The following is a 14019-nucleotide window of genomic DNA, read 5'->3' as shown; positions in this document are numbered from 1 at the left end:
GGCAGGAGTCCTTTCCTTTCCTCATATCTGCCCCAACAGTAAGAAATGCACAGTTCTATGAGGTCCCAGCTCACCCGTTCCGCCATCCACCTCCACCCCACACTGATATTCACTCCTCCTTGGAAGGCTTTTTGCTTTCGAGTTCTTGAAAGAAAGAATAGCTCTTGTTCCTAACCCTTTTCTCTTACCCCATTTGGCTTGTCTGAAGCACACTGACCAGATGAGCTTCTATAGCTATTCCTTTAGGCAAACAATTGTATCTATTCTTGCTAAATTGTTTTAGCTGGCAGAAATAAAGAACAGGGCTACTTCCCACAATTCCAAAATCCCCGAAGGTCTGAAAACCAAAAATTCTTTGTAACTCTTTTGGCAGCAAAACCTGAACTGACATACTATTTACAGTCCTATTTTATTCCACTTAGTATGATTATCCATCCGTTTCTCTGTAGAAATGTGTTTTATTACGGAGTGCTGACCAGACCCACTTGAGGTGTTATGTAATATGACCAGTATATACCCTTTGTTAGCTTTTTGAAAAATCCAGAACTAGCCTGAGATCTGAAACATTTGGCCCCAAGGTTTCAAATAAGGGACTGTGAAAGTGCTGTGAGTGTCTGGTGTTAAATTCGCTTGCTGAGCAAGACAGTTCCTTTCTTTCTTTTTTTAAAAAATTTATTTAATTAATTTATTATTTTTTTGCTGCATTGGGTCTTCGTTGCCGTGCATGGGCTTTTCCTAGTTGTGGCGAGCGGGAGATACTCTTCATTGAGGTGCATAGGCTTCTCGCTGGGGTGGCTTCTCTTCTTGAGGTGCATGGGCTCTAGGACTGCAGGCTTCAGTTGTTGTGGCACAAGGGCTGGGCTCAGTAGTTGTGGCTCGCAGGCTCTAGAGCACAGGCTCAGTAGTTGTGGTGCACGGGCTTAGTTGCTCCATGGCACGTGGGATCTTCCCGGACCAGGGATCAAACCCGTGTCCCCTGCATTGGCAGGCGGATTCTTAACCACTGCACCACCAGGGAAGTCCGACAGTTCCTTTCTGTTCAGATTCCTAACTCTGCCTGCGAGCTGAGTCTCTAGTACTGAGTACCAGATGTCCTCACATTGTAAAACCAACATGATTAAAATTGTCTACGACTGTTCTGCTCATAGTACCTCCCAAAACAGTAAGATAAGGGACAATTCCCAAATACCAGCTTTAAGAGTTCATAAATGCAAGATAACATCTTAGTTTTCCCTCCAACCCCCAAACACTGAAATGAGGCAGAGCAATGAGTTTATTGCTACTGCAAATCCCGATACCAGCATTTAGGAAACATGAAGTTCTCACCATTCACAATCTCGTGTCCAAAAAACATCTTCACTCCTGGGACACTTCGATCAGTCTCCACATTCTTCACTGTTATAGAAAACAATTAATTTGGTTGATAAAAAGTAATATTCCCTAAAACTATAAGAAAATATGTCTCACAAAAGTGCCCAAATCTGAGTTTTATAAAAATCCCTAAATTATCTTCCCCAAGGAATAAAAAGTCAATAATAAATTACAAAGCTATAACCTTGAAACAAGTAGTATAAAGAACAGAGTGAACACCAGAATGGTCCAAGATACACTAAAAGGGCAGTAGTAGTCCACTGAATTTAAACTTCTTCCAAAAATATTCTAAGGCCTTTGGGGCTAAGGATTATCTACTTATTATATTTCTACTGATTTTTACTCCACCTAACTCCAGAAAAAAACAAGTCATCTGACTACTTCTAGAGTCCACACCCTGTTTCATGTCACTCTACATGCTTGAGCTATTAATTGTCAGAGACAACAATCCAACTCCTGGCCCAATTACAGGCTCTTCTATGAGTAGGTAAGGGAGTTGGGAGAAGTTTATTTGTCATGTTTACAATAGTGTCATTTTTTTCTAGATGGCAGTGCTCACAGCAGCTGTATATTTCCACATTTCTCAGCAATCCAAAACAAATGAGTTTTACCTTCACTAGTCCACTGAACATATTCTTACATAGGTCAAAGATCACCAACTGCCTATTTGTCAAATCCCCAAAAAAGTTTACAATCTTATACTTGGTTCCCATGCATCCACTGACAATACTGTTCTCTCCTTTCTTTTGTGGCCTCTCGCATTGCGGAGCACAGGCTCCGGACGCGCAGGCTCAGCAGCCATGGCTCACAGGCCCAGCCGCTCTGCGGCACGTGGGATCTTCATGGATGGGGGCACGAACCTGTGTCCCCTGCATCGGCAGGCGGACTCTCAACTACTGCCCACCAAGGAAGCCCTACAGGACACTCTTAGTGTTTATTTCTTTTCCTACTAATTATCTAAAGCCACCACACTGAGCACCCACTCCAAACCAGGCATCTTGCTAATTACTTGCCTGTGTTTGACTATCCAGTAACATAATGAGATAGGTATTTCAACTATCTCCATTATGGAGGAATTTGAGGCTCAGAAAGGTTGAATAACCTGCTCAAGGTCACACTACTAGTAAAAGACAGAGTCAGGATTCAAAACCAGGCCTCAATGATTTTAATAAACATCTTGTAACCAGTGTTCCACTGTCTCCCTGATTTCCTCCTTCCAGTCTCCTTAGCTGTCTCTACCACCACCGCTTGCCCCTTACACATTGATAATCCCTAGGGTGATATTCTTCATGCTTCTTCCTTCTCCTTGAATGATCACATCAACTTCCTAGTTGTCCTGACATATATTATTTCTCCAGTATGGATTATTTCTCTGAGCTCCACTCTCATTTTCAACTAATAGCAGGCTTACTGCATTATTTTTCAAATTGATCATTATCTTCTCCCACTAACCAACAAACCTGTTCCTCTTCCCATTTCTATCAATTAATAACAGTATTATACACATAATCTGAGTTATAAATGTAGGAGGCTCTTTGACTATCTAATTCAGCAGTCCCCAACCTTTTTGGCACCAGGGACCGGTTTCGTGGAAGGCAATTTTTCCATGGACTGGGGGGGGCGGGATGGTTTCGGGATGATTCAAGCACATTACATTTATTGTACACTTTATTTCTATTATTATTACATTGTAATATATAATGAAATAATTACACAACTCACCATAATGCTGACAGGAGGTGGAGCTCAGGCAGTGCAAGTGATGGGGAGCGGCTGTAAATACAGATGAAGCTTTGCTCGCTCGCCTGCCATTCACCTCCTGCTGTGCAGCCCGGTTCCTAACAGGCTATGGACCAGTACCGGTCTGTGGTCTGGGGATTGGGGACCCCTGATCTAATTGATTACTAGGTTACTTATCCTCACTCCTAAGCATTTCTAGAATCTGTCTTCTCTACTCCATTCCTTGCCAAACCTTAGCTCTGACTCCCATCATTTCCTCTTTATTGGGTCCCTTAATTGTCTGAATAGTTCCCTGTCTATTCTCCTTGTCTCTAGTTTATTGCTACTTCAAACCTTCCTTCATGCTGCTGTCATAGTGATGTCACTCCCTGCTTTGTCCAAATGGTACATAAATTAGTAGCAGGTGTAACAGTTCCACCATCAATTCCTCCTTTGGGAAGCCTTCCCCACTGTCCTAACCCTACCATTCTCAGATCTAAATTAGCTGAAATTCTGTGTTTCCACAGCATCTTGTGCGTCCCTCTATCACACAGGGTATCACACTGCATTACACCTTTCTACTTGTTTACCTGTCTCCTTACTAGACAAAGTTTTTTGAGGACAGAGACCATGTTATTCTTATCCATATCCCTGGTACCCAGCACAGTGCCTGGGATATAAAACTCAGTAAATGATTACCAAATGAATTAATATTGCAAAAGCCTGGTATACTCCCATCCTAGCCTACAAAAGTCTATTTTAACTCATAATATGGCTTAACAATAACACTAATCTCTCAAATGTCATTTACACGTTTCAACTGTGAACTTGAAATTTATTGTGCCAGGAAATCAACTACTCTTAACAAGTAAATATTCTAGCTGAATAAAAACTATATATTGGGGCTTCAAGGTGAGCACATGGAGGAGGCTAAGAGGGTGGCATGCCTAGAGAGGGTAGAAACTCTGAGCCCCTTCCCACATACCTTGCCCTATAAATCTCTTCCATCTCGCTGTTCCTGAATTTTATCCTTTAAAAATGAATTGGGATTGAAACTGGGAGGTGTAAAAGCTACCTTGTGACCAGGAGGATAACACATGGTCGCTGAGGTGGCAGAGCAGGAGCACAAGACACCTGATCCCTCCTGGCATCTTTCAGCCACTGTACTATTCCTCAGTAGTCTACCTCTGGGCTTCTTTTTGCATGAGAAAAATTAACCCCTTACAGTCTTTGTGAATTTGTCTGCTGAAGCCAAAAGCAATTCTAATACAGTGGTTATTTTTAATTTCAAGGTGCATATGGAGAGAAATTAAAAGAAGTACCCAGTTAAAAAAAACTCTCTATATTGAAAATTTCCACTATCATGTCAATAAAAGTATAGAAGTGGGGACAAGCCAGCATATGCAGCCATGCTGCTCTGTTAGGGAAAACAGCATTCTAATCCTCCTCCCACCCTTTCCCTAAAATAGGAATAATGCCACTCTCCCAGTTGCTAAGCGAGTGCAGAACCATCACCCAAACTGAGTTATTAGTCTCCTAAAAGGCAGGAGATTATGAGAAATAAAATGAGACCTTTCTTCAGGACAACAATCTTGTTAGGGTCCACATGCTGGAGCACTCCCTCAAAGATGCCACAAACCAATGTGAGTTTCACTCTTCTCCACAAAATCTGATTGAGGAAATGGTAGTCACTGGTGGGATCCATGCTATTTGATTCCAGAAGGAGTCTTCAAATAATCTTCTTTAAGTATCCAAACCCTTGAAAATAAAATAGATCTATGATTTTTTAAATATTTTGGGGAAAATGGGGTTATTTTTCCTTTCCCCATCCCTGGGATAAGAAAAATTAAAATATTAGAGAAATTCAATTCTGGTTATCTTTTTAGAATGATAATGAGAAAAATATCATTGCAAGCACCAACTCTAATTTATACATGGGAAACTGAAAAGTTACGACTTCAGGCAAGGGCTTCCCTGGTGGTGCAGTGGTTGAGAATCTGCCTGCCAATGCAGGGGACACGGGTTCGAGCCCTGGTCTGGGAGGATCCCACATGCCGCGGAGCAACTGGGCCCGTGAGCCACAACTACTGAGCCTGCGCGTCTGGAGCCTGTGCTCTGCAACAAGAGAGGCCACAACAGTGAGAGGCCCGCGCACCGCGATGAAGAGTGGACCCCGGTTGCCACAACCAGAGAAAGCCCTCACACAGAAACGAAGACCCAACACAGCAAAAATAAATTAATTAATAAACTCCTACCCCCAACATCTTCTTAAAAAAAAAAAAAAGACTTCAGGCAAGGTGGGTTTGACATCTTTGTCTATAAAATGGCCTAATATCACTTTTCCTTCCTTAGCTAAATGGAATAAGAAGAACATTTAGAGGCTTTTTAATAGCACATGCATACATCATTTTAACAGCAACCAAAAAAACTAAAAGAACAAATGAAAAAAAATGATATTGGCAAACACCTGCCAACACATTGCAATAAATTGTTTACCCAGAAACGTCTGGGATCTAACCTCTTCTAGATGAAGCCTCTTCTAGGTTAATCACATTTCCAGAGTTTCACACTGTAACCAACCAAAGAATAAGTGACTTAGAACTATCACAATTTACGCATTACCAATCCAGCTGCCATGTCACTGCGAGGGCCATTCCACCCCACCCTGGCCACAGCTCAGGGACTGGGCTGCTGTAATGTCACCAGTCATGTGCAGCCTGACAGATTAACTGACACATGCCACACACTGGTTTTGTAAAATTCAACTGTTTTTGTAAAAATGATGCATGCTTATAAAAAGGATAACAATGCAGAAATGTACAAAGAAAAAACTTTATCTTGCAGAAATAGCTATCATTCATAGTAGACACTCTTATAATCCTTAGTGTAATACTGTAAATTAAAAGATAAAAAAAAAGATGAATCCTTTTCTTAAAAAGTATCTTTTAGAACAATCCTGTTATTCGGATGTCTTTGTATTTAGAACCTCAGCTAAGTGCTCCTCCACAGTGGTTAAATTTAAAAGTGGCTTGCCTTTGCCCCACTTGGAATAGTCAACCAGTGAATTTTGCAATTTAGTTTAACTATAAAACACTGACTAAATAACTAAGGCCCAATTTGACTAGGAAGAGGTGAGACGTTACATAGCATTTTTAACCAGATAAATAACTTACACTTTAATATTTTAAGGTCTAGCAAGTGCCTTCACAACTATTATTTGTTGCCTACAACAACTACCTAATTTACAGATGTAGAAACTGAGGCTTAAAGATTTAAGACACCTGCCCAAAGTTACACAGCTAGAAGGTAATGGAACCTGAACTAAAACCAGGTCCTTAGTGGAGGATGTGTGCAGTCTAGTGCAAGACAAAGTGTTAAGCATCCAGAAAGAACAGAAAACAAGTCACCAGAGTGCCTGGAAAAATCATTCTTCTTTGTTCAAGTCAATCCAACTGGTAAAAGGGGAATTTTTACAGAAATAAAAGAAAACATGAAACTGGAAAAAACAGCCCTTAATAGAGGTAAAAATTAATTTATATTTTTAAAAGATACATAAGAAATAAGCTTGTGAAATGCCTGGATAATAAAGAAATTTAAGAAATGTTAAAGTAAATCAGAAAAACATTAACACAAAGCAAAGCGCCGACTGAGGATGGTTGCAAAAGGTTAAGATTCAAGATTAGAGGCTTCCCTGGTGGCGCAGTGGTTGAGAGTCCGCCTGCCGATTGCAGGGGACACAGGTTCGTGCCCCGGTCCGGGAAGATCCCACATGCCGCAGGAGCGGCTGGGCCCGTGAGCCATGGCTGCTGAGCCTGCGCGTCCGGACCCTGTGCTCCGCAACGGGAGAGGCCACAGCAGTGAGAAGCCCGCGTACCGCAGAATTTAAAAAAAAAAGATTCAAGATTAGGAAGGAGCGAGTAAGGTCAGAACCTAGAGATGGGCTTCAAGACAGACTCAGAAAATGGACATTCACCTCGGTGACATCACAGGTTTTTCTACCATACTTACGCTCTCAGAATAAAAAGAAGATCCTGTGGCCTAGATGGGCATATCCAACATGTCACACTCTGCTTATTCAGGCAGACATCATTAGGTCAGACAAAAGTAAGTCTATCGTGAAAACAATTCAGTAAGACTAGAACCTCAGTATCCTTGCTAAGCCGTCAAAGCCTTAGGTAAAGCTTAAAACCAGTAACCTAAATTGACTTGACCAGCTCGCTAATACAGGGTTCTAGTGCTTAAGTACTAAGCGATAGCGGTCAGAATTTGGTTCTTCCATAACTCAAACCAGTTCTGTACAAAGTAACACTCGAGGGGTGGGTAAGGGGTGTAAAGGCACTGAAGCCACAGGAAAAGAACTGGTTCACCTTAAAGGGTGTACTAATTTAACGGGTGGCTTTAAATGTTTTCAAGAAAACAAACAAAAATATGCCACAGGAACAAAATGCAAATTTCCACGTTTTTAAGGCAAAATAAGAAACTTCAAATAAACGGAGGGCCATACGCTAGAAATTCTCTCCTCCGCCGTTAGGTTTGTTTTTCTTTTTCCTCCGACGAAAGTTTGGGAAATCTTGTCTCTATTTCAGCCAAATGGTGAGTTCCTCGAGCTTCAGTCTTGAAGTGAAAAAAGAGGGACTTTTGTTAAGGAAAAACTCTCGGGGAGTTCCAAGCCCGCGGTGGCGGTTATCAAAGGACAGTCCCGAAAACTAAAGTACGCAGCGCCGGGAACCCACTCTACAGGTCGGACGCCAGCCGGCCTGAACCAGAGGTCCCGGCTGTTTCCCGAGGAGCCAATCGGCGCGCGGTCCCGAGGCTGGCTCCCGAGCGCCCCTTGCGGCCGAGAGGAGAGAGGGCCCCCAGGAAGAATCAGGAGGTGGAACTCCCAGCATGCAGTTCCCGGGAGACACACCCTAGCGTTCACCCAAAAGACGTTTTGTCTGTTTTTATTGTTTCTCTCCGCAATCCATGCCAACCGTAGGGTGGGATTTCTAGTGTAAGAGTTCTGTGAAAAACAGGTTGGCTACACCGCCGGCCACACGTTATTGTGTTGTAAAACAGTGGGTCAATGGCGTTGCCCTTTTAATTGCGGGCGCTAGGGTCAGAATTGCCCCTTTAAGGCCGGTGGCATCATGTTTCCGGGGGCGTGGCCCGTCTTTAGCTAGACCCGGCCCGGCGCTGGGCTGATTCATTCGGGGGCTGGAGCTAGGAACGTCGACGTCGGCTCCGGCGCTGAGCTCAGCCTCATTCCCAATTGGCTGGGCCTCCGGGCCGCCCGCCCCCGCGCGCCACCCCTGGGTTCCCTTCCCCGTCCGCAGTAGAACCACTGCCCTCTCCCTTCTTGACCCCTGGCTCTTCCTCCCATTCTTCCCTCCCTACCGCCGCCGCTGTCGCTTCTGGCGCCGCTGCTCCCGGAGGAGCTCCCGGCTCGGTGATGGGGTCCCGGGCCTCCACGTTACTGCGGGACGAAGAGCTCGAGGAGATCAAGAAGGAAACTGGCTGTGAGTTCGGGTAGGGGGTGGGAACGCGGCCGAGCGCCTCCGGTTGGCCTCAGGACCAAGGGCGACTGTCGCTGAGGTCTGGAGATGAGGTCCCGGGAGGTTGGGGGGGGGTCCTGGGCAGCCTCCAGCGCTGGAGCTTCGGGGATGATGGAGGACCTGTTCTTAAGCTACAGCTACCTGGAGCAGGGCAGTGCCTCTTGTGGGGCTGTCCTTCCCACCAAAGGCGGGAGTCCTGATCACCAGTAGATCACTGATCCCGCTCTTTTCTCTTCCCCCTGCTCTTGAAAGCCCCCCGAACTCTTTTCCTTTATCTTTCCTCGCACCAACCTCAAATTCAGGAACTGTGGATGCATTCTGTAGAAAACATTCTGTCCGTTCCCGTGACGTTTCTGGGCAAGGATTTAAAACCACTGACAACTGTGGGAAATCAAACAAATTCTTGCCACAACCGGAAAAATAAATCCAGAAAGTGAGATCGTACAGTAAGGCTTTGGAAGACAGGACGGGACACCTTAAAGAATCAGGGGTCTGAATATGAGACTTCTTTCATTCTGAGCTTGTGGAGAGAAAGCACGGATAATGTGACTACCAGTTTTTTATTTACAGTGAGGATGCTTGCTGTCCTAATTTCAGATCTATTGATTTCTACTATGCTGGGATACTTCATGCAGTCGCCGTGGAAATTGGATATGCTCCAAAAACCTCAGTGTGAATTTGTACTAGGAACTGATTTTTTACAGTCCAGTCTCTTCCTCATTAACTGGAAAGGGGCAACAGAGTTTTGGGAATTCAGAAGCCTGGTAAAACACCATCATACATTTGTGTAGTCCTTGATAATGCATACATTATTTTCTCTTCTCAGTAATTCATTATGACTCTTGTATTTTACATGAGTTATGTAAACATCTGGGCTCTGAGTCTTCATGATACCTGTCTTTGATAATGAGATGACCAGTAAATAACTCAGTGGTCCATTCGCAGATAATATTGAGTGCTGGGGGAACCTCAGAATTATTCAGGCAGTGGTGGCCTGAGATAAATTAAATGCTGTCCCATGCTTTCTGACAAGTTCAACTTTCTAGAATCTTCAAGTTGGAAGGGGTGTTATCTAGCCTCATCCCTTGTCAGATTGGTTTACTGCTTTCAGCATCTCCTAACTTACCGTCATTAAGCCTCTCCATAAAGACTTTAAGGACCTCACCGCCTACCAATGTAGTCCTTTTGATGATTTTGAATGAATGACAGAAAGTAGTTAGCTGTTTATAATGTGCAGTACTTATTTGGCCACTTGACCTTATGGTCATTTTATGACTTACCCTGACTCCAAGAGTAGAAATGTAGGCAGTTTGGATTCAGCAAGCATTTTATTACATTTTGTGGTTATGACCTCTGGCCACACTTTTGAGAACATAAGAACTACTGTAGGTCTAAGGTGACACCAGAGTTAAAGCATTCATGCTTAAAATTAAAAGTCACATAATGAGGGAGTGTAAACCAGAGTGAGGGTGGGGAAAAAGCTATTTTTACCTCAAGAGGAAGGGAGCAATAATCTCATTCTGGTTTTATTACATTTGACCAAATGAAAGTGGCCTCAATTGCCTTAGGACTCTGGATTATATTTTACTGTGTGACCTTGTGAGAACTGAGTGCTCCTGTAGAACTATTTTCCTAGTTGCCGAAAAGTGAATCAAGCCTGAGGGAGAGTCTCAGCCACAACCAGTACAAATGTATGTATTGAACCAGAAAGCCTAATGAAACAAGTACTTATTGAATTTTTGCAATGTCTGTATTCAGTACGATACTGGGTACTCAAAGCAGATGGTGACAAAAGATGCTCACAAACCTGTCATAGAGATAAGCCCACAGGAGTTAGGATTAGCATCAGGACATAGGGTACCTGAAATTGTGTGGCACCTCTTTCAGAACTCAGGGAAGAGTCCTTGTGAGCTGGCTTTGAGGAGGACAGGAATTGGGCCTTGATTCGTGCATGAATTGATTAGATTTGGATAAATTAACCTAGGGCATTTTGGGTGGCTTCCAGGTGCTTTCTCCCCCAGTATGCTACCTGTCATTCTTCTGCTCTGGGAGTTGAGCCATCAATTTATCCAGTTAGTGCCGATAAGCAGAGTTGATTTTTAAAGCATTAATCTTAGCATGACGCAAAAGGTTTAGAAGAATAAAAACAGCGGATACCTGAGGGTCGGGTAGAGAGGTGGAATTAGTCCTGTTTTCCTCTGCTTCTTGTTCTGTTAAGAGTTTGGGGAACTATCAATCAGAAACACTTCAAGTTAAGAACAAGTATAAGACATTTCTTTACTCACTTTGCCAGTAAGAAAATGTAGCGTGATTGAGTAAAACTGACTTTATATTCAGTATGAAAGCTTTGCATTCATAAGTCTAAATTGATTAGAATTCATGTATGACTAGGTTATCCGGTATTTGAAATTTAATCTCTAAGTGTTTGGAAAAGTAATTCTAAGTAAGAATTCCTTGTAAGCCTCAACTTTGTCATCTGTAAATGGGAATAATAATAGTACCTACTTTATAGGATTCCTAGTGAGAATAAAATGAGAAAAATGTAAACTACTTAGAATAGTGTCTGGGTATGTAATGAGCACCAGGTGTTAGCTATTACCTTTTGAACCACAGATAACAATCATCTTATTGGGAAAATACCATTAGCATATGCTAGTTATAAAAACTTTGTCTAGAGCTATATAACTGGAGAGGTGACGGCATTTTACACTTTTCCTATTTTCAGGGAATACTGGATTAGGAATCATGTTTTCCCAATTCTAAGGAAAGAAAACTTTTAAAGGAGTAGAAATCCTGTTTTTTCTAACAGTTTGAAAAACACTGTCTAAAAACACTTTGTGTTGGCGTAAAACATTTGCTATATTGTCTTAGTTCTATCACCTTCTTTCACTTGTCAACATTTCCATAAATTAAAATCATTTCAATAAAAGTTGTCATTAAGGGAAAGGTCATAAGTGTCTTGGGAGTTTCTGTATGCTCCACCTTTAGTTCACTTAACTGTGTGGCAATAACCTGGCTGGGAATTACATAAAACCTTTTAAAAAAAAATAGCCACATAATCTGTGAGAAACAACTCATGCCAACTGAGTAGTAATAAATGCCGATTGATTTATTTTTAGCCTCTACCTTCTGGTGTGTGTCATGTGACATGGCAAAGATATTGAACAGGTTTGGGAAGTACGTTTTACAGGCCAGTGAGGTTTTGTTTGTTTGAAAGGGTGTAGTGATGATAGAACTAGTGTGGGTTTCTCTGTAGTTGCAACAAAGAGCACAAGACAGGCAAAGGCAATGGCTTGAGAATAATTTCCTGGGCTAGAATGTAAGTGGAAGTTCAACTTCAGGCTGCTCCTGCCTCAAAATGCAGAACCCCTTCATGGCCCTCATCTGCCTTGCCATAGTGCCTGAAGGTTCTGTCACTACAGAAGACCCTGCTGCTGTCTTCCAGCTCCTATTTTTTTATTTTTGGCTGCGTTGGTCTTCTTTGCTGTGGGCATGCTTTCTCTAGTTGCAGCAAGCGGGGGCTACTCTTCGTTGCGGTGCACGGGCTCCTCATTGCGGTGGCTTCTCTTGTTGCGGAGCACGGGCTCTAGGTGCGTGGGCTCCAGTAGTTGTGGCATGTAGGCTCAGTAGATGTGGCTCATGGGCTCTAGAGTGCAGGCTGAGTAGTTGTGGCGCACGGGCTTAGTTGCTCCGCAGCATGTGGGATCTTCCCAGACCAGGGATCAAACCCGTGTCCCCTGCATTGGCAGGCGGGTTCTTAAACACTGCGCCAGTGGGGAAGCCCTATATATATATTTTTGGTGAACAATTTTAAAGTTGCAGATATTAGAACCCTTCACCCCTTAAGCATTCTGCATGTATCTCCTGAGAACAGGGATTTTTTTCCCTACATAACTAGAATACTATTATCACACCTAAGAAAGTTGACAATAATTCTATAAATATTATCTATCATTCAGTCCATATTTAGACATCCCCAGTTATAAGAAAGTTTTTGTTTTTGTTTTTAATCTCTTTTAAGTCTCTTAATCTATAGGTTTCCTGAGAGAGTAGGCCAGCTCTTGAAGTCCTCTTGCCAGAGGAAATGCGAAATATTGGGGTGTGGAGTGTTCAGGAGGAATGGTTAGGGGTACAGGCTTCAACCTCTCAATCTTTTGAGAGTTACCTTCGGTTGCACGTATATGCTTTACCTAGGTTATTAATCTGTTCTTCTGCGTTAAGATTTAGGATAAAGGCAAGGGCAAAATGACTTTTTTTCTTATTCCCTTTTCATTTTTACTCTTCACTTTGCTTTTCCTCCTTAGTGCTTGGCATTTCTGTGAAATGCCTTTCTCTGAGCACAGTAATGATAGTCAGAATGGCTTTTAGTCAGGAAGATTAGCAGTGTCTTTTAAGTAACCTTTCAACAATAGAAACTAATTATTTGCCCATCAGTGGAGAAAAATATAGCTTTGTTCAAGATATGCCCACATTCACAGCCTTTTCTGAAAGTAATTGTCAACTCCTGAGACTTCCTTTGGGTTACCGAGAATGATGCAGGTTTCGGGCACTTGTCCTGCTAACCTAGCGCCTTCTGATGAGAATAGTTTCCTGGAAACTTGTCCTGCCTTACTCTGTGGCAGTTCCAATACCTTTTTGCTCCTTGAACTTACTCTGAGGTATACACCTTGGAGTTTGCTTTATATTCTTGGTCATAGTGAGTTTAGCACCTGAATTAAAGCCTGCTTACTTGCTGCTGCTGCTGTTGCTGCTTCTTCTCCTTCTTCTCTTTCTCCTCCTTCTTCGTCTGTTCTAACGGAGCTCTTTGTAACAATACCATTATAACATTAGTTCCGATATTTAGGAGGTAGATTGAGATGTAACCATACCGAGTTGTGTTAAATGTTGGCATTTGGTTGTACATTTCTCCCCTGATTTCCACATAGCCCAGTTTGTCCTGGAAGATAGCAGTTTTATGGTTGTTTGGATACTTATTTACACAGTTATTTTAAACATATTGGTAAATTAGGAACTCAGCCATAAACTGATCTATTTTTCTGAAATATGGGATGTAATGTCATACCATTACTCACTAAGGGAATTTTAAAAATCGTACTATAAGGTTTCAGTGTCCCTTTCTTTTGGATGGTGTTCTAGATTAGAAAGATGTCTGATGGCTCACTTGTTAGTTGAAGAAGTTGGACAAGGTGACAACATTTCTTCCAACTTAAAAATTTTGTAACTTGCTGTACATACTCATATATACATACATACGGAATTTCTAGAAGGATTCACAGTAAACTGGTAATAGTGTTTGACTCTGGCAATGGAGACTGAGGAATGCGGTTGTTAGGGTGACTTTTCGTTATGATCACTTTTTTTTTTTTTTTTAATGCGGTACACGGGGCTTTCCCTG

The 14019-nt window shown here is 42.5% G+C and overlaps 2 protein-coding genes across 4 annotated transcripts in view; one reads left to right on the top strand and one right to left on the bottom strand.

The window, feature by feature from the left end:
• The window catches only part of EXD1 (exonuclease 3'-5' domain containing 1), a 31917-nt gene extending 24086 nt beyond the window's left edge, over positions 1 to 7831 (bottom strand). Inside the window, exons 1-5 of one of the 3 annotated variants that reach the window (XM_024732626.1) lie at positions 7595 to 7831; positions 7099 to 7200; positions 4663 to 4848; positions 3094 to 3144; positions 1327 to 1395 (exon numbers count right to left, since the gene is read on the bottom strand). In XM_024732626.1, coding sequence (XP_024588394.1) covers positions 1327 to 1395; positions 3094 to 3144; positions 4663 to 4795 — 253 coding nt within the window. In that variant the 5' untranslated portion in view covers positions 4796 to 4848; positions 7099 to 7200; positions 7595 to 7831. Of the gene's footprint in view, positions 1 to 1326; positions 1396 to 3093; positions 3145 to 4662; positions 4849 to 7098 lie in introns of those variants that run through there. The other 2 variants (XM_024732627.1, XM_024732628.1) reach the window with 2 other exon arrangements.
• Positions 7832 to 8231: 400 nt separating this feature from the next.
• The window catches only part of CHP1 (calcineurin like EF-hand protein 1), a 37705-nt gene continuing 31917 nt past the window's right edge, over positions 8232 to 14019 (top strand). The window contains exon 1 of the mRNA XM_024732483.1: positions 8232 to 8588. Coding sequence (XP_024588251.1) covers positions 8522 to 8588 — 67 coding nt within the window. The 5' untranslated portion in view covers positions 8232 to 8521. The remainder of the gene's footprint in view (positions 8589 to 14019) is intronic.

This window comes from Neophocaena asiaeorientalis, unplaced genomic scaffold, assembly GCF_003031525.2.
Source record: "Neophocaena asiaeorientalis asiaeorientalis breed wild unplaced genomic scaffold, Neophocaena_asiaeorientalis_V1.1 scaffold119, whole genome shotgun sequence".
Taxonomy (NCBI): Eukaryota; Metazoa; Chordata; class Mammalia; order Artiodactyla; family Phocoenidae; genus Neophocaena; species Neophocaena asiaeorientalis.
This window is presented reverse-complemented; position numbering and strand designations above follow the sequence as displayed.